We start from the raw sequence: 24,732 nt of genomic DNA, 5'->3' as shown, positions 1-24,732 counted from the left end.
CAAACAAAAATCGAATTTAAAATGTGGCTCATTACTACCACAATGGCAAAATGCAGTCAAATAGACTTCTATATTTTGCTGTACATTGATCCCAATGCACTAAGTGTAACTGGATTAAAAGATAGAATCAAGAGATGTGGTTACAAAGTTATACTGTAATATCAGTCGGTGCAACTTACTGGCACAGCTATAACACATCCTCTGCCAAGTCTATGGCCAAATGCAGTACACACAGGTTTAATAACTGTGCAACATTATTAACAGATTATAACAATTATTTCAGTTTGCCTGTTACAATAATTAAACTGAATATTATAGGATACAAATGTAGTCATGAAAAATCATTGAAATGACTGCCCTTCAAGTCAAAAATGCTTAATTACAAAAGAAGGACCTGTTTTAGGACCGAATTTAAGTCCAATTTATAACAGGTGAGAAGACAATTATGCAGCATTTCACTTACTGTCAAAGCATAAACTTTGTAAGTATTTTTGCAGATGCCAGGATGATTAATAATACTTTGTAGTATTTTTTGTATTTTATTTTACTGGTTGTTTGTAAAATCAAGGTACATGTAGTGAGAAAACAGACATCTAAGACACTTTCTCTCTTTTAAGGTTGCCCTCTAGGGCTGCTTTCAGATCAGAGATGTTTCAGTTGGGGTGCTGATGAAGGTTAGATGAACAGCACTCGGACTGAACATTGGCCTATTTAACTGAATTCATGCATTCACAGGAGCAACTTTCTGAATAAACCATCTGTCTGTGCAGAGATATATTGTAGCTCATCCTATCTTTGTCCATTTTTCCTGCAAAACTCAACTCATTAAAAAAAATGAGTCAATGGGAGGGGGGGGGAAGGGTTCTGAGTGCAGCCCAGTTTAAGAACTTATTCATTGTTATCAGCTGGGCCTTAAACTCTGGTCTTAACGAAAATCAGACAGGGAAAAAAAATATAATGCTTGATAGCATACTGCGTGAATAAGTACACAATGGCTATTACGGCAGAAATCTTAATCTTATCTCTTCTGCCTTAGTGTCATGTCTTATAAGTGACCTACGTTATGTCAATGACTATCTTCGGATATTGTATATTTTTACTTTTAGAAATAGCATGCTTTTGCTAATGTTGGGTATAATATATCATCATACAAACAGTATACATGTGCAGGCTTTTGTTCTTTTGCTTCAGTGACTCATAATTAAATCATCCTCATTCATCTTAAACCAAAGACAAAAATAGCATCCGCAAAAATTACTCAAGGGTAGGGATTCAAAGGCCTTCATTCTCTACTCTTATATTTAAGCATTTATCTGTCCTGCTTTGCAACACCAAAGTTAATTCTGCATGCCAACACAGAGCAGCAAATGCAAAAGGGGTGTGTGTGTGTGTGTGTGTGTGTGTGTGTGTATGTGTGTATATATATATATATATATATATTTATTTTTTTCTTGCAAATACCGCAGCAGCACAGTCAGATAGTGTGTACTGGGTGCAATTTCTCCAGGAAGGCCGGCTTCTCCTCCAAAGTATATAATTCCCAAAGAACGAGGCAGCACTTCCAGATTGGCGTGAAAGGGTAAGGCCTCATTTAGTAGGCCGAAACGTTGCTGGGAAATTAAAGTTTGGGGTCTTCACCCTTTTACGCCAATCTAGAAGTGCTGCCTGGTTCTTTGGGAATTATATATATCATTATTTTTAAAGTTTACTGGACACAGAAGAATCCAATCAACCAATGGGTGTTTAGCATTTCCTTAACATTTGTGCTAAATCGTTGGGGTGCATATTAAATGTGGTGTGGTAAAGTAAACTACAGACATAGCATTTATGGCAACAAGAGAGAAAAAAAGACAAATAAAAACACAAACTACACAGCTAAACTAACCTCTGTCTGCGGTCACAATCCTTTGATAAGGATGGACTCGCATATCATGCCTTCGAACTTTAGTTGCCACCGCACCTAGTTAAATTGCAATTACCAAAACAACGTTAGAAACACAACAGTCATTTAAAAAGTACACACTATACATTTACAACAGGGTTCATCAAAACTGGAGTTTACGTGATATTTTGCTACAAAAAAAAGATTTAAGAAAGCAAGACGTTAAGGCACAGTAGTTTGGAGTCATTGCTATATAAAAGATACATGTGCAGAATAATATTGCATTTAATATCACACGTCTGGCCTTAATCTGCTCAGCCCTATGACTTCGGTTGGTGTCTGCAAGCACCTGTGACACTGAAGGGCATCATAATGCATTTACATGCCACCGAATAGCAGTAAATCTTGAAATCTGTTAGACCCAAGAATAATGAAGCTTTACTAGTCACATAATCAGTGAAGTGCTTAACTTTCAGCAATTTAACATGGTTTTCCTTTAATACTGACATCAGTTGTATTAATATTCCAGTTGTATATTTTCAAGGATTTGAGTATTCAGTAAGTAGAAACCACATGAATTAAGTGATTAGTATAGAGCACAAAGTAGGTAACTTAGCAGTCAGCATTCTACTACACACTCACGGCTACTTATAGTCTAAATCAAATATTGATCAACATAAAAAGGTTTATTTTATCTATGTGCAAAATAAAAAATAAGTGCAAGTAAGTCACTGACTGCTAGGCAAAGTTTATGTAACTTTTTTTGTTCAAGAATGCTGAAACTAGGCAAATGCTAAATTTCAAATCTGATGATCATTGAAGGGTCATTTAAGATTTTCTTGAATTCTTAGCCTTTCGTGGGGAAAGCCATACCTGAAGACAAAAGGAAGGGAATTGAAAAACAGTTAAACAACAAAAGTGCCATCTACAGTTTGACTACATGTCACAGTTTAAGGCCTTATATTACAGCAGCCAATAATGTCTGAATGACAGGGGTGCAATTACTGTGACTCCTACTGACTGCTAAAATGACGTGACAATGGCACTTGGAAAGGCCTGTGCAACTTTCGCCTCCATTCAGTTTTATCCAGACAATAGTCATTGACACAGACACCAAGAGTTGAAAGGAACCTAAGTGCTATAGTGCTTTCTGAGTGCCGCTGCCATTTTGGTCTAGTACTTGGCAGCAGTTACACAGTGGTGGTATATGCCTCTAATATCCACAATGGAAACATTCTGTATAATACAAATAAAATAACATCATCCCACTGGGTTGCATAATCTGCCTGGAAAACTATTCTATAGCCAACAACTGAAGGCAGAGCTTAAAGGGGATCTGTCCTCATACTACCATGTTCTGTTTAAAGTTAGTACAGTATGGGGACAGGATGGTCCAACTGATAGCACAAACAACCAAAAATATGGTGCGTTTAACCAATGGCATCAAAGAAAAAAAAAAAAAAAGCACACATGGTTATGGATCCACTCTATTTTTCGAGGGGAGTGTTCATGCCACTACTTTCTGCAGTGACTGATGGCTGTCATGCATCTGCATGTATACACTGGAGCTCATTAGTTAGAGTACTCCACTCATTAATATGGCTGCAATTAGCTAAACTACACAATAGTCTATGCAAGCCGAGTGTGTCACCTATAATTTTCTGCCAATTAAAACCAGATAGTAATATATATTTTGTTTTAATGTGTTCATTTTCTGATTGAATTATAAAAAAAAAAAAAAAAAAGAAGGTTTCCTGATCATTATGGGGGCTGCCATCTTGCCTGGGCTGTCAAAGGAAATGTGTCACCAAATTGTTTTTCTGCCAGTTAAAGCCAGATGGCAAAACATATACTTTTTTCTAATACATTTTTATTTATTTTTTTAAATTCTATTTTTTTAATGTGATTGTTGAGGCGGCCATCTTGCCTGAGCTGTTTTTAACAGCATTTAGAAAGAATCAAGAAAATTGCTTTAGACAACAGTCTGGAGGGGACTCTTGACTTTTATGGGAGAGTTTTCTAGGCATATTCTGTGGTCTGTGTAGAGCGCACTGTACAGGAGAAGTAGATAGAATCTACCATTCACAGTAGGTGATGGTCACAGTTTGTGTTAGGCTACTTTCACATCTGCGCTTTCCCTTTCCGCAATTGAGATCCGTCAGTTTTTCAATGAGGACAAAACTGAACAGAACTGAGTCACCAGATTGCATTCAATTCCGCTTGGCTGCGTCCCTTTCGTGGACAGAATAACACTGCAAGCAGCGTTTTTCTGTCTCTGATGTGGTGCGGAGCGAGACGGATCAGTCATGACTCACAATGTAAATCAATGGGGACGGATCAGTTTTCTCAGACACAATAGAAAACAGATCCGTCCCGCATTGACTTTCAATGGTGTTCATGATGGATGCATCATGGCTATTTTAAAGAAAATACAATCGGATCCGTTCATAACGGATGCAGACGGTTGTATTATCATGACAGAAGCGTTTTTTGCTGATCCATGACAGATCCAGCAAAAACACTGATGTGAAAGTAGCCTTATCTGTATGTATCATTGTAATCCTGGCTGTGATGATAATGAGAACTGCTGAGAAGTGATGCCTACACAACAGGAAGTCTCGACATTGGGCTTGGTGGCTAGTGTGCAAATTGCAGGATTTTAGGATTAAAGAAAAATAAATTATATATATAAAAAACAAACAAAAAAACAAATATAAAAACCTGATTTAAACAATAGACCATTTTGAAATGACACGGTCCCTCTAAACAGAAGAGAGCAGAATGAGGTCAGATACACTTTAAAGAGAGTCTGTCACCAACCTGACCGGTTTTAAACCAATCACATAGTTCAGTGGGACACAGACATGACACAGATGTTACCTTTGTTTCGTTTTTCAGATCATCAAAATCGCCGAAAAAGTCGTTTTTATGATATGCTAATGAGACGTCGCAAGTGCCCAGGGGCTGAGAGTTTGCTGAACGTGCCCAAGTTCCCCCGCCTCACTCGCGCCTAGCTCCGCCCCTCAGTAAGCTCAGGCCAGCCCTGTGGCTCTGTGACATCATATATCCCTATAGGCCGTTCGTGCATCGCAGTGCATTTTACACTAGTAACTGGCGCATGCGCACTGCATATCTCTGTGCCTCTTCCCACTGTGGGCAGAACACTGCGCATGCCCGGGCCCGGCAGCGATGCGCAAACGGCCTATAGGGATATATGATGTCACAGAGCCACAGGGCTGGCCGGAGTTTACTGAGGGGCGGAGTTAGGCGTGAATGAGGCAGAGGAACTTGGGCACTTTCAGCAAACTCTCCGCTCCTAGGCACGGCTCATTAGCATATCATAAAAACTACTTTTTGGGCAATTTGGATGATCTGAAAAATGAAACAAAGGTAACACCTGTGTCATGTCTTTGTGTCCCACTGAACTATGTGATCGGTTTAAAACCGGTCAGGTTGGTGACAGACTCCCTTTAAGTTAGTTGAGCCACAAGTGCCTTGATTTCTGAAGTAACTAGAGTCTATGATTCATTTTCTAGGGCAATATAGTATGTGGAAACAATGCTTTTCTTAAATTGCTGCTTAATGTTATTAGTGGCTCTTTTATACTGTTCTCTATATTTGCATATAACTGCTCATTTTTCTATGATTCTAGGTACCGCCTAGTACAGTACCTTTATTATACAGATTGTGAGTGATTAAAAAAAAAAGTTCAAGGCAGCATGTAGCACAAACCCAAGGATGTCAGGCTGCTGTATGTCTAACAATAAATGAGATGCATTGTAAGGCGTCTGTGCAGGCAATGCATACAGATCTATTGAAACACAGCTAGCTACTTTGCTCAGTTTACAAATAAACCAAGTCATTTAAAAGTATATTTCCATTAAAGAGGCCTTCTGGTTCAAGAAAAAAACCCAAAAAAAACTGGGGAGCAATTACCGTATTTTTCGCCGTATAATAAGACGCACTTTCCCCCCCCCAAAAGTGGGGGGGAAAATAGCAGTGCGTCTTATACGGCGAATGCTGCTGATTTTGCTGAGTTTTCAATGATACACCCGCCGCGATGCCGTGCGGCGGGTGTATCAGCTGTGAGGGAGGCGGGACTGGGGGCAGGCATCTGCTTTTATAATGACAGCGGGGCCCGTGCAGTGACTGTATTCTACTACACGGGCCTCGCTCACTGTATAATCCTATGTCTAATAGTTAATTGTAATTGTGCTTATTAAAACACGATACCTTTATTAATAGATTGAGTTTTTGGAGCAAAAACGATTTGCTCAAGTGATATCCTAAGTATAATGGATGTATTAAACAAAAACTCCTACTATAGATAGGATGTAATTTCAAAGAATGGGGTCAATAGTGTACTAATTAGGAACTATAGGGGTAATAGGTAGAGATGGGTGGGAAAGAGTCTTTCCCTAGATAACCCTCAAAATCTACAAACCTGTGCACAGGGATGTCCCCTAATGGTGGAGACACCCTGCCCCCGTACCTAAGTCTAGCTATTGCCCTAAGAAAACCCTACTCATAAACCTGGATTGGAAATAAATAAATCCAGGGAGAAAATAAAGAAAAACATACAGATGGAGAATATGTATAAACAAAAGAAGTAACCCAACGCGTTTCAGCTGCATGTAGCAGCTCATCAGGAGGTGATAATTGCAAATACGTAGGGAATAAAAGGAAAAAAGGTATATAAATAATGATGAAACTTAGCTCCTATATAGATGACCTGCTGGGTTGGATTTAATGACAAACCATGATAAAGGAAAGAAGACCTCTGTTCAAATGTTAGTTCAGACCTGAGGATAAAAAACAACAAGACGACAAAGCAGGTGTAAGTTACTTACTATGAGATGAGTCAGTCTGTCTCAAAGTATACGGGGCACTATATATATATATATATATATATTATACGGGGCACTATATATATATATATATATATATATATATATATATATATATATATATATATATATATATATATATATATATATATATATATATATATAGTGCCCCGTATACTTTGAGACAGACTGACTCATCTCATAGTAAGTAACTTACACCTGCTTTGTCTTCTTGTTGTTTTTTATCCTCAGGTCTGAAGTATCAGTTTGACAGAGGTCTTCTTTCCTTCATCATAAAACGATATATTAGGCCTCATGCACACGGCAGTGTTTCGCGGCTGAGAGCGGTCCGTTGTAACCCGGCCGGGATTCCTTCTGACAGCAGGAGCGCACGGCGTCATTGGTTGCTATGACGCCGTGCGCTTCATGCCGCCGCTGCTGTACAGTGATACACTCGTATAGATCATACCAGTGTATCACTGTACAGCAGCGTCGGCATGAAGCGCACGGCGTCATAGCAACCAATGACGCTGTGCGCTCCTGCTGTCAGAAGGAATCCCGGCCGGGTTACCACGGACCGCTCTCGGCCGCGGAACACGGCCGTGTGCATGAGGCCTTAATCTGCTCAGCTCTTCCTGCTCTATAACATGCTGCCTGCAGATTAATACCCATTTCATGGTGACAGGTTCCCTTTAAGCAGATTAGCATTTCTATGCACACGAAGAAACCCTGGATACCACCTTAAAAACAGTTATGATTTAAAAGAGCTCTCCGGGCTTTTAATATTGATGACCTATACTGCCAACACATGATCAGCAGGGGTGTGTGGTGTCAACCCCCAGGTGACCAAATATTGAATATAGGCCATCAATATAAAAGTATTGGACAATCCCTTTAAAGGAAAACTATAATCTAAGTGCAAGTGAAAGGCCTCTTTAGATTTATTAGACGTGTAAATGATTTACTAAGAGAAGGCCAAGAAAACAATTGAAAATCGCATCCAGACTCGTCAGTGCTTTGTATGACACCGAGTTTTGCATTGGGTATCCAGTTAAGTTGGTACATAATTACACCCCAAGGGATACTGTTTACGTAGTACATTTGGCACACTAAACCACCTTCCTTGTAAATCTTCCTATTAAGTACCAAAACACATTTGAAAAAACTGCAACCGCTAGATGAAGCAATGTTTGCTCAAAGCTTACCTAATACCCCGCTTGTTTCAATAGGATACTCAAGGATTGATGTTGCTGGGGCCAGTGTATAAGGGTAGTCATACGGTGTGTAGATCAAGCCAGCTTCCGGTCCCTGTGAGACTAGTGTAGCAGTTGGATGAGGGGTTCCATTTGGCATGACAGCGGCTGTCTGTATTTGTCTGATCAAAGGCATTAAGGTAGGGCCACCTGGCGTAGGTGTACGCAGAGCAGCTGGGGGCAGTACAGGCGCAGGCCCAGTTATAATCCGTGGGGCCTGAGCTGACGCTGCAAGAGAAAAGGCAAGGGCTGCTACAGTAAGCAAAGAAAAATTAGAAAGAAGTGTGGAGGCGGCAGTATGGAAAATAGGATAAGGAATAGATAAAAGGAAAGGATGAAGGAGTAGAAAAAAAGCAGGAAGGAAGGAAAAGGGGAAAAAAGGAGAATCATTAGTTCATGCGCTGATCACACAAAGTGCCAAAGCACACCACTTAGATGTGTACAAGCTATCCCAATTACTAGTGTGATTAAATGGCAACATGCTAAAATCAAATGCCCTAAGAAAAGGGCACATCAGAAGTGAATACATTGCTTAAATCAAAGAACATTGTTGGCAAGATTCACAATGAAAAATAAATGTTAGCACTAGCCAGTGAATTTCCCAAAAATATTCAAAATGCATGAGAACAGGACAAAGCATATTTTTTAATTGCCATAAAAAGAGTGAACAAGCATAAAGGTAGTTAACCATGTGTTCGCATTACGATGTGAGCACATTAGTAGTAGAGGATAACGTCCTCTATCTAGCCAGACAATGATTTCTGTCTGAACTCGCACTGCACTCCTCTGGGTCATGGGCCATTCTCAGGGATCAATCTAAAGGGACAGAGAAATGCTATAGAAACTGTGCAGCTATACAAGTTAATGGGGGGGGGGGGGGTCTTATTTTAACATTTGAGTGCTTCCACTTAATGGGTGTGAAGACATTTAAAATTTAGAATGTAATGAAGGACAATACACCTTTGCGATTCTATAAGTGCAAGGGCCATAACGCAGGAAAGTGACAAGCATGAGCCAATTTTTGCCTCCCATTAGGAAAGCACAACATGTGCTGCAGGTTTCTAGATACATATAATTGTCACAACTTGATGATAACGGTAGATAAAATTTAACAATTGTATAAAAGCAGGCATGCACAAAGTGATCAAGAGAGACTGGATCTTCAATAAGATTTTGTATCTATAAGCAATATACATAAAGCATGCATAGATGTGCAACAAAAAGATGGAGGAACAGCATGACTCATAAGTGAAACAAAAAGGATGAACTTCATAATTAGCACACGATCTACAAAAACATTTCACTTTACATGAGCTAGGAATCTCTGCCAAGATCTGGAAAGTTAAAGGGGATGTCCCATCTCACCATTGCCACCAAGCTCCAGACTGGAGAGCGGGCCGGTGCTCCGTTTCCCTAACCCCATTTTAGTGAAAGGGAGATACGCAAACAGCATAGCAGAACAAGTTACATAGTTAATACGGTTGAAAAAAGACATACGTCCATCAAGTTCAACCAAGGGATAGGTGGAGAGGAGAATCCCAGAAGGAAGCGAGACTCAGATTTCTACACGTTTTCATAAGCATTAATGTCATTTACTTTTAAGAATTCATCTAAACCCTTTTTGAAACTGTCCACTGTTCCTGCTGTGTCCACATCCTGAGGAAGTCTATTCCACAGATTCACAGTAAAGAAGCTTTGACGCTTCTGGAGACTGAACCTTTTCTTCTCCAGTCGGAGGCAGTGCCCCCTTGTCTTTTGAGCACATTTTACATGGAACAGCTTTTCGCCATATTTTTTGTATGGCCCAGTTATATATTTGTATAGCTTAATGATGTCCCCCCTTAGACGTCTCTTCTCAAGACTAAATAAATTCTATTCTTTTAATCTTTCTTCATAACTAAGACCCTCTATGACCCTTATCAGTTTAGTCGCTCTCCTCCTGTAGTTTTTCCAGCTGTAGTGCATCCTTTCTATGGACTGGTGCCCAGAACTGGACTGCATATTCCAGATGAGGCCGCACCAGTGCTTTGTAAAGTGGTATATTACATCCCTGCCCCGCGAGTCCATGCCTGGTTTAATGCATGACAGTATCCTGGTGGCCTTAGAAGCAGCTGATTGACATTATGTACTGTTATTTAATCTACCATCCACAAGGACACCCAAATCCTTCTCTATAAGTGACTCTCCCAGTGCTACATCACCTAGGACATATGAAGCACAGAGATTATTACTAGCAAGATGCATAACTTTACATTTGTCCACATTGAACCTCATTTGCCAAGTTGGTGCCCAATCACTCAGAGTGTAGTCAGCTTGTAGTTTGTGGACATCTTCCATAGACTGTACAGTTCTACACAGGTTAGTGTCATCTGCAAAAATAGATATGGTGCTATTAATCCCATCCTCAATATCATTAATAAATAAATTAAATAATAAAAAGGTCCCAGCACTGAACCTTGGGGTTCACCACTTATAACCTGGGACCATTCTGAATAGGAATCATTGACCACAACTCTCTGGACACGGTCCTATAGCCAGTTTTCAATCCAATTACAAACTATACTTTCCAAGCCAATAGACCTTACTTTACTTATTAAGCGTCTATGAGGGACAGTATCAAAAGCCTTGGCAAAATCCAGAAACACTACATCCACAGCCGCCCCTCTGTCCAGGTTACTACTCACCTCCTCATAAAAACAAATCAGGTTAGTCTGACAACTTCTGTCCTTGGTAAACCCATGCTGCTTCTGTAACCGGGAGTTATAGAAGCAGAGTAGCTGGTTCTGCTACGCTGTTTGTGTATCTCCCAATCACTACAATGGCAGTTATGGAAACAGTGGAGCGCTGGCCTGCTTGGCTGTTTAAGCGTGACTACCAGGGGCTGATGCTTAGTTCCATCTCCCTGTGGAGACGGCACAACCCCTTTAAGAGAAAACGTTAGAAAAAATTATTTTCTAATGAATCAGTTTGTAGTCCTCTTAACTGCCTATTGTGTAAAGCAGATGACGCGTCGGATTTCTACTCTGCAATGGCTAGGCTCATAACACTGGGTTATTTAGTTGTCTTTTTTGTTATACTGGACCTGACCTGAGGGAGGGGCATAAGACTGGGGAACTGATATAATCCCTATTTCTGTATTTTCTGGATATAAGATGAAAAAAAAATAATCTTACAAAATAGTGCCTGCGTCCTTGATGATCCAGAAGTGCAGTCATACAGTGCTCTGCTGGATCAATGAAAGGTGTGCATGTAGCAGGGCTGTGTTCATTGTGTGCATTTAGCAAAACTGTGTGTGTAGGTAGCAGAGAATTTATTTTCGGTTGTCTAAAAATGGGGAGTCTTATAGTCAAGGTGCATCTTATATTTCAAAAAATACGGTAAAGCTTAGAATATATTAAAGAAATGTCAGAACATTTAGGGAGACCCAGCGACTACAAATCGGGTGACATGTACAACCGGTGATATGAGCAATAATGCAGTGATGTGTATTTGTGTAGAAATTATAAGAAATGGTTCTACCTCATGTATGCATCATATAAATTCTAATAGAAGAGTATATTTGCCTAAAATAAAAAGAAAAGCTTACGTGATTTTAAGTTGGCGTCTCTGTAAGTGCCATTCAGTATGGCCAGTTCCATCAACTGCATTTTTTTTAAACTGTCTTCTCCTTCAGCCTGCAAGATAAAAGTAAAATGATTGAAATGACATGTACAATTGCAAACGTAAAGAGGTTTTCCACCAAAGTAAGTGAGATACAGCTTGGAACTGAGTTCCAAGGGCCAAAGTATTGTGGCTTCTCCACAGTCGTTCCCTAATACAACAACACTCTCGACCACCTGCAGTGAATCTACCCGAACAGGTCAGCGTTGCAGCTTTCTGGAGGGCGGATTACTGGGAACACTACTATGCAGGAGAAAGCTGAATTGGGCGCAGTCCCTTCATTTCCATTGATCACAAACAGCATATCCATGCTTTAAAGCCAGACACACACAAGCGAGTTCAATACGATAAATTTGAAGTGTGCCGTCCCGTTATCTAACAGGACATAGCATTTTAATGATTTATAATGCTGTGTGACCCTGAGAAACTTGGAACCTACAAAATTACACTGACAGTATTGTCAGTGTAAGGGCTCATGCACACGACCGTATGCCCTCCGAGACATACGGTCTGTGTTAGCGGGCCATATGTCCTTGAGCGGCATACATCGTGCACACGGGAGCGCACATAATCATAGGTTACTATGATGCTGTGTGCATCAGGCCGCCCGCGGGACTGTTGTCCCGCAATCATATGATATTAGGAGTGCGGGACAATAGCCCTGCGGGCGGCACGATGCGCACAGAATCATAGTAACCTATGATGCTGTGTGCACGATGTATGCCGCTCAAGGACATATGGCCCGCTCATGGACCGTATGTCTCGGAGGGCATATGGTCGTGTGCATGAGCCCTAAGTCTACTTTCACACTCTTGTTTTGGCTTTCAGTTTGTGAGATCCGTTCAGGGCTCTCATAAGCAGTCCAAAACGGATCAGTTTGCATTCTAATGCATTCTGAATGGAAAAGGATCCGCTCAGAAAGCATCAGTTTGCCTCCGTTCTATCTCCATTCCGCTTTGGAGGCGGACACCAAAACTCTGCTTGCAGTGTTTTGGTGTCCGTCTGACGAAACTGAGCCAAACTGATCCGTTCTGACACACAATGTAAGTCAATGGGGACGGATCCATTTTCTATGACACAATCTGGCACAATAGAAAACGGATCCGTCCTCCATTGACTTTCAATGGTGTTCAAGACGGATCCGTCTTGGCTGTGTTAAAGATAATTCAAACTGATCCATTCTGAACGGATGCAGACGGTTGTATTATTTGAACGGATCCGCTCATGACGTATCCGCACAAAACGAGATTGTGAAAGTAGCCCAATTCAGGAGATTCCAGGACTCTCAGGGTCAAATACTCTAATAAATCATTATAATGTGCAATATTGTCAGAGGAGTGGAGGTCATAATGGGAACTCACACTTTAAAGGGAACCTGTCACCAGTTTTATGGTGTCCTAACTAAGGGCAACATAAATAAGTGATTGATTCTCTTAGCACAATGCTGGGTCACTTTCTTTAATTGACCCAGTCAATCTGCCAACATCTTGTATTGAAAAGCTCCAGCTGATAATGATGAGTCATGAATATTCATGAGCTCCTGCCTCTCCCCGCCCACCTGCTGCTGAATGACAGTTTGTTTCCAAATGAACCAGCAGCAGGTGGCAGGGGAGTGGCTATAGCTCTGAATTAAATATACGCTGTACTCAATGACATCACGCCGGACTAAAATCGGCTCATTAGCATGCGGCATCTTTGTGTGTATATTATGAGATAACTATCTGTCACACCAGTAAGTGAATACATCTAAGGTACTTTTTAGTAGTTAATGATTGTATATAATTAGTTAGATTATAATAAAATATACACATGACAGGTTCCCTTTAAGTGGCTAGCGCGTGTCTGGCCTAATACACTTTTAAACAAGACAGTTGACATTGTAGGATGGGGGGGGGGGGGGGGGGGGAAGTCTCCCTGCAACAACTCTACAGAATTGTGCTTTCAAATACATGGTTGCACAGACTGCACTGCTGCCCTCGCTTAGCAGCATTGCTACAGAGTAACTAATAGAAGGAGGTGCAGATCACCCCATCTATGGTCCTACATATATGCCCTAGATCAGGGGTGCACGATGTTGCCAGACTGGACCAACATCAAGAGCCGAAAATTTTTTAAAGGGATATTAACAACTGAAATACTGTAGTTAGGGCATGTTGAACATACAGTATAAACCATCAATGTCTGGTTACAATTCTAGGACTCCCATCTAATGGAAAGATACATTTGAGCAGCTACAAGACATAGACCTGCATGTCTGTGTCCAGATGATTGGGGGCTGCAGGTTGTGCACCCCTGCCCTACATACAATAAATATATACAGTACAGACCAAAAGTTTGGACACACCTTCTCATTCAAAGAGTTTTCTTTATTTTCATGACTATGAAAATTGTAGATTCACACTGAAGGCATCAAAACTATGAATTATTACATGTGGAATTATATACATAACAAACAAGTTTGAAACAACTGAAAATATGTCATATTCTAGGTTCTTCAAAGTAGCCACCTTTTGCTTTGATTACTGCTTTGCACACTCTTGGCATTCTCTTGATAAGCTTCAAGAGGTAGTCCCCTGAAATGGTTTTCACTTCACAGGTGTGCCCTGTCAGGTTTAATAAGTGGGATTTCTTGCCTTATAAATGGGGTTGGGACCATCAGTTGCGTTGAGGAGAAGTCAGGTGGATACACAGCTCATAGTCCTACTGAATAGACTGTTAGAATTTGTATTATGGCAAGAAAAAAGCAGCTAAGTAAAGAAAAACGAGTGGCCATCATTACTTTAAGAAATGAAGGTCAGTCGGTCAGCCGAAAAATTGGGAAAACTTTGAAAGTAAGGGCTATTTAAACATGAAGGAGAGTGATGGGGTGCTGCGCCAGATGACCTGGCCTCCACAGTCACCGGACCTGAACCCAATCGAGATGGTTTGGGGTGAGCTGGACCGCAGAGTGAAGGCAAAAGGGCCAACAAGTGCTAAGCATCTCTGGGAACTCCTTCAAGACTGTTGGAAGACCATTTCAGGGGACTACCTCTTGAAGCTCATCAAGAGAATGCCAAGAGTGTAAAAAGCAGTAATCAAAGCAAAAGGTGGCTACTTTGAAGAACCTAGAATATGACATATTTTCAGTTGTTTCACACTTGTTTGTTATGTTTATAATTCCACATGTGTTAATTCATAGTTTTGATGCCTTCATAGTCATGAAAATAAAGAAAACTCTTTGAATGAGAAGGTGTGTCCAAACTTTTGGTCTGTACTGTATATATATATATATATATATATATATATATATATATATATATATATATATATGGAAAGGGGCTGTCCTGTCAGAGGACTAGAACTGCACTCTCCCATCTGATCTTTCTTCATGTGTACATTTGTTTTCCAGCAACTCAATTCTGACAACAGAAGTTGTATTACTGGTAATTCCTATTTAGCAAAAATTGATAAAAGTGAAATCCCCTTGATAACAGCAAATACTAAACATAGCATCCTGCATAATACCCCTTTACAGCTTGCTAATCGAGTTCTAGAGAAAGTTCAGACAATATTGAGCAGGCATTTTTAATTAAAAGTACAATGGTGGAAGTAAAAAAAAAAACATATTGCCAACAAACAAGTACACAAATTAGAAGGCGACAATAAAATGACATTTATCTCACAGAAGCAACAAGAATATGAAATGGATATAATTTCTAAAAAGTGCAGCTATTTCCCTTCAGGGAACGGGAAATGGTAAGCAGATGGCTTACTTGGAGTGCGCGATTATTCTCCGAAATGCAGTGCAGAGTGCTCTACTGCCGCTATAAATCATTGAAGTTAATACAGTGCCTGGACCAGTTCTTCACTTGTGGTTTTTTCTATGCAGTAGTCTTAACATCCTTTTCATTATTTTAATCAATTGCAGTCAAGTCCCAGCAAGTAATGAGATGTAAGTTAAGTATGTAAAATTCTTTTCCTCAAGATGACAGCATGTACATGACACCCAAAAGTAGGACTGTGCGGCTTTTCTTCTTGTAATGCTTCCGTTTTTCATTAGCTGTGCAGCAGTTTATTAACCTTTTAAGCGTAACTTGAAAAGATGGTTAATGAACTAGACGACCCTACGCGCAAGTTTGCAAGCCTAGAGCTAATTGATTCATTAGTACGTAAGTCACATGGGGAGCCCCTAAAACCAGTATCCAGGTAACAGGTTCATATTTATTACCAGTAACCAGGGCACAGTCACAGCAACATAAGAGTGTACCAATAATATATTCAAAATCAGGATACTGATATAGTTTATTACATCAGAACAACAGGTGGGGGTCGTCCAACTGATTCACCTTACCAATCCCTACTGTCGATCCAATGCTTCTCAAGTCCCTTGATGGTCTGTATTTATTGGTCCCTCTCAAGAAAGGAAATTTGACTGCTCAGCCAGTGAATTGCTTAGCAGTCACATTTCCGTGCCGAGAGGGATCAAAAAGCATCTGCTAGTAGAGGCCATAGGGAAACATTGGAATGGAAGCGACTGGTGATCAGTAAGATTTACTGAATACCATTCTGAGCCATTTGTTTAAACAAAAAAACCTTCACTGGCCAAACCGCCCCTTTAAAAATCAACTATAATGACATGTGTTTTTCATAGACAACTAACGGGCACAAAATTAAGATGTGGCTACTAAAACTAAAAATACTAAAGCTAGATACTCTATTGCAATTTAGCACAACTTTGAGGTTTTTTTTTTAGTGAAGGTGTAGAAAAGCACATACAGCCTTGGCAATGGAAAGTCAGACAATACCCCACAACATCTGTTACTGCCATGCCCAATCTCTAGCAACTTAAAGGAAGTCTGTTGCCAGGTAGTATGCTGTAAAACCTGGCACAATGCCTTGTAGGGCTAGCTCTGCTGAATATAGTGTCCAGGGTGGTGTAGTCAGGACTCCAGCATAAGGGCTCATGCACACGACAGTATGTATTTTGCGGTCCACAAGAAAACGGATCCGCAAAAAATACTGATGACATCCGTGTGCATTATGTATTTTGCGGAACGGAACAGCTGGCTCTTCATAGAACTGTACTATCCTTGTCCGTAATGTGGACAATAATAGGACATGTTCTTTTTTTTGCGGAACGGAAATACGGACATACTTTTGCGGACCCATTGAAATGAATGGTTCTGTATACCGTCCACAGAAAAACCGGAACGGACACGGAAAGAAAATACGTTTGTGTGCATGAGCCCTAAATGGCCAATAATTTAGTAAGAAAAAGATGACTGCAGTAAAATGGTAAAATCAGGCTTTTTCTTCCCATCATGTAAGTAAGCAAGCTACTTGGAACATAAACCATATTTATTGTAATACATTTTCTGAATTTTTCAAAAATTATTTTAAAAATGTAATAACTAGGCCTCTTGCACACAAGTTTTTTTTTTCGGTTTAGTTTTTTTTTTGCGTTCCGTATACGGAACCATTCATTTCAATGGATCAGCAAAATAAAAAAAAGGAAGGTATGCCTTCCGTTTCTATATTTCAGTTTATCCGTTCAAAGATGGTACATGTCCCATTATTGTCCACATAACGGACAAGGATAGTACTGTTCTATCAGGGGCCAACTGTTCCGTTCCACAAAAAACAGAAAACACATGAACGTCATCCGTATTTCTTGCGGATCTGTTTTTTGCGGACCGCAAAATACTGAAAAAACCATGCGGTCGTGTGCAAGTGGCCTTATACACTAACTTTAATTTGTCCTCAAAATAAGTTAGAAAAGCTATATATGTAGTGTATCACGTTTATGCCTAAATAGGTAAAACCTGATTTTACTTTCACTTTCAGCTGCATTCACAGCATCCCGATTTCTATCAGTGATATCTTCCCCTGTACTGAACATATTGCTGTCATTCTGGTATTGTCTGAAAGCTTGGAATGCCAGCCAGACCAGTAGCTGCTACCATTCAGGAGATAGCAGCATCTAAAGTAGCCCACTCCCCTCCAGTTAGCTACTTTTCCCACTGCTGGAGCTGGACAAAACAGTTAGGTGGTTAAAGGGGTTGTCTGGGAATTTTTTTCACAGGATTTTTAACTTTTCACAGGAGCCCACAGCCTGCCTCCACTGTGGCAAGATTAATATATCACCACTGAAACCAGTCATTGGCTTCAGCAGAGCAGATGATCATGCTCATGCTGGGGAGGAAGTAAACAATGTTTACCGGAAGACAGACACATGGGAGTCAGAATGCAAAGCCCAGGAGGTGGGTAGCAGGCAAGTATGATTCTTCCCATAGCAGAGGCAAGCTGCAGAAACCTGTGAAAAGTTAATTATTCCCGGACAACGCCTTTAATGCTGTCTTCCAGTTCTATCTAGAGGTTCTGGGATGACTGCAGGCATGTGGAGTATTGAATGGTCTTTAGAGAAGGAACTTACTAAGGACCATGTGCAGCACAGTTTCAGGCATTGTAACTAAGGGCCAAGTATCTATCACCAGTAGAATACCCTGCTCATCACTGTTTATAGAATAAGGACAGGGAAGAACACAGGAGAGGTGAGAACTAAATTTGCCATCACTGTTAATTGAGGGGCCAATTATCGGGCCCAAAAGCAACTGATTAATGAGCAAAACGCTCGTTCATCTGCTGATTTCATTGTTCATGCAGCATATTAAATCATTGCTTCTTGGCAGCAGATTGTGCTGTGTGAACAATGATCTGCTGCCCAGAAACAATGACTCATATGAGGATGAGCGATGACAGTAGCGATCACTCGTCCCTATACAGTGGAGGAGATTGGTACATGTAAATGCTGTGCTTCACCTCCATTGATGAGCAGGCAACTCTTCCTGATAATTGCCTGCTCAGATTGGTAGAAAATAAAACCTATTTATGATTAACATTCCTATGAAAGTTATTAAATTACACAATATTAATTTCTAAATTTTAAAGCTGTATTCAGTCTACTTTAGACTCCAATTCCACTGTCCTGGTAGGATCACAGACTCCCTTTTACAAAGTTTGAACTTTCTAAAGGATCTAGTGGTAATAAAAGCAACTAAACATCCTGAAGTTGCCTAATGGCAGACACTCAGAATAGGGCTGTACCAAGATACAAAAATAGGCATCTAGAAAGGAACAACATGCCAAATACTGTTCTGTGTGTATTAAAGAGGACCTTTCACCCATTATGACAATGTGAACTAAGTATACAGACATGTAAAGCGGCGCCCGGGGATCTCACTGCACTTACTATTATCCCTGGGTGCCGCTCCGTTCTCCTGCTATGCCCTCCGGTATCTTCGGTCACTAAGTTATGGTAGGCGGAGATTTCAGTCACTAAGTTATGGTAGGCGGAGTCAGCCCTTGTTCTGCTCTAGCGCTGGCCAATCGCAGCGCAGAGCTCACAGCCTGGGAGGTTCTTTTCTCCCAGGCTGTGAGCTCTGCAATGCGATTGGCCAGCGCTACAGCAGAACAAGGGCAGACTCCGCCTACCATAACTTTGTGAACGAAGATACCAGCATAGCAGGAGAACGGAGCGGCACCCAGGGATAATAGTAAGTGCAATGAGATCCCCGGGCGCCGCTCTCCATGTCTGTATACTTAGTTCACATTGTCATAATGGGTGAAAGGTCCTCTTTAAACACCGGACACGTCCCAATAAACCTTACTAGGTCAATCCACACATTTTGTGTATGACCAGTCACGAGGAAAGTAGATTCCCGTCAGGGTTCTGCAGGACACAAGCAACCAGTTATAAGTGATTTTCTAAAATTTCTAATCGGTAACTCTATGGTTATTATTTATTTGAACATAGTGAACTGAGAAACAAGACTGTCGGTTTTAGGGCATGTGGGAGAATACAACCACTGACAGCATTCAATGGCTAGAGGACAATGAGAGATCAATTGTAAAGGTAGCAGTGATTAGGTGTTACAATACTAATAAAAAAGGGGTCAATGCTAAATCACATTCATAAAGTGACACAAAGCTTAAGCGGAGTGTTACATTTCCACGTGATAAATGTGTAATTATTGCTCATAGAGCTTTGCTTTATTGTTTAGGAGGCTGTAGGATGGATTTGAAAAGTAACCTAGCAACTAAGATTGTGCTCTGAAATATAATAATCCCCTGTCCTATAGACTCCTCAGTGTGGTATTTTTCATCTGAGGAAATTGCTAGCTCTGCCGAGCATAGGATCCCGTATTATAGGTTGATGCCATGGAGTGGTCCTTTAATAAGAGTGCTGCTGGTGTTCAGTAATTGGCACTCTTCCATGCACTTAGCTATCAGTTGCAAAGCAGACCACTGAAGCAGCAAAGTAGAAAAACACTCCGAAAGCATGTATTCTGGAAAATTCATGCCAAAAAATAAAAATAGTTTCATTCTCAGCCCTTGAAAGACATATACTTATTATCAAACTATTCAAAAGTGCATTGTTTCACCCTGATGTTCAGACACAAGAGAAGTGCTTGAGAAGTCATGTGTGCAGGAGAGCAGTGCAAGGCAGGGTTTGATTTCACTTCTTCCAGAAGATGGCGCCATTTATTACAACAAGCAGTCATCTCAACCTTGGAGAATGGAGAAAACAGAAATTTGCTGGGCAGCACTTTGCCTTTTTTTCCGAGACGCTAATATAAAAACACAAATAGACTGTAGAGTGGCCATATATTACACTGACCCATTTAGGAAACCTTTTCCCTCTTATTTTCACCTACAACTTGGCAGCCTCAAACAGGGTATTTTTGTTATCTGACCCTGTCCTTTAGCCATCTGACAGCAGATGAAACAAGCTCAGTTCAGACAATCTATCCTAGCTGCAGGCATTTCTGGAGGCTCTTGCCGCAAGCACAGTGAGGATGCACATGGAATGCAGGCAATCTGCAGTAGGACGCAGTACTACCGGGAAGTAACTACAACAAAGCTCCGTCATTTGTACGAAGAGGAAGCCGCTTTAAGCAAACATCAATAAGGTCACTTAAAGCCGGATTTGCATTGCTTAGTTTAAGCCCAAGCGATTGAATCAAGCTTTTCATCCTCTAAATTCTTCAACATTCCCCTTGTATTCTGTATGTATAAAAAAAAAACACAAAAAAAACAAAACACACAACATTGATAAGAAAAAGCGGCACCTGTATTGCAGTAACGGTATAGACTAATGGTACATATACTGTGGCCTTACACATGGTCTTGCGGGAAATGAGCTATAAGTATTTATGCACATAAGGCCTCATGCACATGGACGCTTTTTTTGCGGTCTGCAAAAGCGGTTTCCGTTGTTCCGTGTCAGTTTTTTCTTCCCTGGGACATTAAAAATTTTAAAAAAATCTAAGTCAAGTTTGCCATTGAAATGATAGGAAAAAACGGACACGGATCACGGACGACAATCTTGTGTGCATCCGTGATTTTTCACGGACCCATTGACTTGAATGGGTCCGCGAACCGTTGACCGTGAAAAAAATAGGACAGTTCATATCTTTTTCACGGCCAGGAAACACTGATCACGGATGCGGCTGCCAAACGGTGCATTTTCTGATTTTTCCACTGACCCATTGAAAGTCAATGGGGCCGCGAAAAAAAACGGAAAACGGAACCACGGACGCACACAACGGTCGTGTGCATGAGGCCTAACACTAATAATGCAATTGCAGAAAAAGCAATGCTTGGCTTTCCAAAGAGGAACTAGCTCGACTTGAAAAGTAGTTGAAAAACATGCTGCTGACAGGGTTCCTTACAATGTGCACTAGCCAGGCCCAATGGCCCTGAGGGATCTACAGGCCTGCACGTTCTTGGCACGGCTTTCTTTTCTTCCTCATCCTAGGGCCCCTTTCACACAAGCGAGTTTTCCACGTGGGTGCAATGCGTGACGTGAACGCATTACACCCGCACTGAATCCGCACCCATTCATTCCAATGGGTCTGTGTACATGAGTGTTTTTCACGCATCACGCAGCCCTGGCCCCATAGAAGTGAATGGGGCTGCATGAAAAGCAAGTGCGGGTGTGATGCGTTTTTTTTTTACTGATCGTTGCCAAGAGATGTTTTTTGTAAACCTTCAGTTTTTTATCACGCACGTTCAAAATGCATTGCACCCGTGCTGAAAAATCTGAACGCAATTGCAGACAAAACTGACTGAACTTGCTTGAAAAATGGTGCGAGTTTCACTGAATGCACCCTGAACGCTTCCGGAGCCAATCCGCCACGCTCGTGTGAAAGGGGCCTAAAGGATGTCATGCATGATAAGAGCTGCAAACTCCAAGCCCTGTCCTGTGAAACTCATTTCTGACAGAGCATGCTGTGGAATGCTTTTATCCTGCTGACAAAGAGAAACCTTGCCCTGCAATTCAGTGCTCATTCCTGATATCCCATGCCCCAGTCAAATATCCTTTACACATGAATGTCCCTATTCACTGTGGAGCCCCTTCCATTCATATTTAATAGAGCAATGGCCTCACTGTGCACACAGATTGCTAGATGGAGCCTACTACTCTGCACTGAGAACCTTATAAAGACTGCACTTTTTAAGGCTGAACTCATTATACTGCAAGTCCGGCAGGTGGCAAGACCATGTCACCAAGCCCCATCTCTAAACAAAGTTCTGTGACACATATGAACGTGTAAGTAACTGGCATTTTCTTCACACACTAATAGCAGTACATATCCACTACCCCTTTAATGTTACACTCCATGCTACATACAGGACATGACCTGCAAGGAGACACCCAAATCATCCTCAAACATCTATAGAATGGCATTTATGCCCACGAGCCAACAATATATGTATAGAATGATCTACAAGAGATTTCCTGCAAACATCCAAAGGCAGAATGCTAGACATCTCTTCATCTCAACAGTTGAAAGAAACTATGTGGAATATGCAGCGTAAAAGGATATAGAAACCCCAAGAACAGGTCACCACTTGGTCCTAACAGCTTCAAAGACTAAAAGCATTCAAACATACGTATAGGGGCATACAGAGGCGGTAGAGGTCCCTCATAGCAACCGCTCTCATTCTGGTATGTTAACAGGTCAATATTAAACAATTGGGGGTGTTTTGGGGCAGTATTAAAAACTGAACTGCATATACACAGGATTTTTAGATGAGATCATCCAATGACCAAGCCTCGAAACAGGAAATGTTCTCATTCCTGTGACTGCTTCACATGACAATTCAGAAGATAGACAAGGTTTTTTAGCAGAATGACTAACAGAGACAAACTGCATACAGATTTATGGAACCAAAAATGATGAGCAACCTGCTAGACATCCCCGCTGGAAGAAGACATTACAACAACCTTTTTGTTAAAAGACTGAGACCAGAATGGGTTGAGGGCTTTGCAGGCAGCTTATCCAATGCATACAATTACAGAGGCCCTAACTAAAGTTTCAATGAAAAGCCTAAAAAGCTGGATAAAGTCCCAGCTGACGGCCATTTTAGAGTTTTGAAAACCATGGCAGAAAAATAAACTGAAAGAATTTGCACAGCATGGCTCAGTTATTTCTCAATTTCCTCTCTGAATGCCTTGCCGTGCCTTTTCCTTTCCTAGGTGGACTGGCAAAGATAAATTAGCAACATTATTTCTCTGGAGCAACATAGCCTGCTTATCTTCTTCAAAGTACAGGCTCGGTTCAAATGATATGCAAAGATGACTCCGCTATTTCACTTGACAAATTTGTAGGTCATAATGTTAAAGACACACTGGGGAAACATCTTGGCATTATCTTTTTACATTGCCCATCACCCTATCTGACATGATCCCATTTAATCATGATACTCTCCTAGTAGCGGGTTTTTACATTCAGGTGTTTCCTTTACTTCGGTCAGACAACAGTCTTCAATGTAAAAACAGAAATGCTATAAATTGTGAGGAAATGTCAAGAAAGTGAACCATGCAATCATCCTACAGGAAAAGTACCCTTCACTGGAGGTCAAAACAAGGTCTCTCTCTTAAGGGTACTTTCACACTTGCAGCAGAAGATTCCAGCAGGCAGTTACGTCGCCGGAAAGGCCTGCCGGATCCGTCAAAACATATGGCAACTGATGGCATTTGTAAGACTGATCAGGATCCTGATCAGTCTTAAAAATGCCTGATCAGTCAGAAAAATGCATTAAAATGCCGGATTCGTCTTTCCGGGGTCATCCAGCAAAACGGTTCCGGCATTTTCTTTTCCACCTTTTTTTTCGGTCTGCACAAAAGGATCCGGCATTCAGGCAAGTCTTCAGTTTTTTTGGCCGGAGATAAAACTGTAGCATGCTGCGGTTTTATCTTTTGCCTGATCAGTCAAAAAGACTGAACTGAAGACATCCTGAACGGATTGCTCTCCATCCAGAATGCATGGGGATATACCTGATCAGTTCTTTTTTGTCATTGAGCCCTTTTGACGGAACTCCGTGCCGGAAAAGAAAAACGCTAGTGTGAAAGTACCCCAAGAAAACACAGTTGAGGTGGGAATCCGCTCCTTTAAATCGGCAAGTGTCTACCAAACAATATCATTAATCGGTCGGGAATTAGTAGCTGAATTCTGATGCAAGAATAAGCTTGTCTATTGCAGTACATTGTGTTGCTTCTGGCTGTGTTGCTGTCCCAGCACAGAATACTGTAGGATTAGCTTCCAAACATGGCAGTATCAGCTGACATCAAAACCGGATCAGGTATTTCAATAGTAAGTGTGAGGGAGGGAGGAAAATCCTGCTCATAGTCACAGCAAAGCAAACGTGTGAGGGCGGGCATGCATATGAGCCTGCTTTTAATTCCCTTCTATTTTAATTGCTAGATAATATTCTTGGCCCAAAAGGCCTTGATTTTTAGGGCTCCATGTGTGAGCGTGATCCTCCGTTCTAGACTTGCAGGAGCGTACGGCGTTATACTGATTTATAATGCTGTGTGACTCTGACCTTACTTCTACAGGATCATACTGACATCTTTGATTCTTTATCTGTAAAGTCAAGCAGAGGAACATAGCATTAAAAGTCATAATAATGCTGTGCGCTCCTGTAAGTCCAGAACGGTGGATCATGCTCACACACAGAGCGCGATTCCCACAATGGACTCGTTCGTGTAAACCAGCCCTAGGATAAATTTACACACTGCAGAAAAATCGGATTTTAATGCAAA

At 41.0% G+C, this 24,732-nt stretch overlaps 1 protein-coding gene across 5 annotated transcripts in view; it reads right to left on the bottom strand.

Annotated features, from left to right (window-relative positions):
• The window catches only part of QKI (QKI, KH domain containing RNA binding), a 188,080-nt gene that overhangs the window by 5,929 nt on the left and 157,419 nt on the right, over nt 1-24,732 (bottom strand). The window contains exons 5-7 of one of the 5 annotated variants that reach the window (XR_005778434.1): nt 11,569-11,656; nt 7,935-8,234; nt 1,886-2,755 (exon numbers count right to left, since the gene is read on the bottom strand). Coding sequence is in view for 4 of the 5 variants with exons in the window: in XM_040429286.1 (XP_040285220.1) it covers nt 1,886-1,960; nt 7,935-8,234; nt 11,569-11,656 (463 nt within the window). In the remaining variant the exon portion in view is untranslated. Of the gene's footprint in view, nt 1-1,885; nt 2,756-7,934; nt 8,235-11,568; nt 11,657-24,732 lie in introns of those variants that run through there. The other 4 variants (XM_040429286.1, XM_040429287.1, XM_040429289.1 and 1 more) reach the window with 4 other exon arrangements.

Source organism: Bufo bufo, chromosome 4 (genome assembly GCF_905171765.1).
Source record: "Bufo bufo chromosome 4, aBufBuf1.1, whole genome shotgun sequence".
NCBI classification, from domain to species: Eukaryota; Metazoa; Chordata; class Amphibia; order Anura; family Bufonidae; genus Bufo; species Bufo bufo.
The sequence above is the reverse complement of the archived record's forward strand: the minus strand, read 5'-3'. Positions and strand labels throughout refer to the sequence as shown.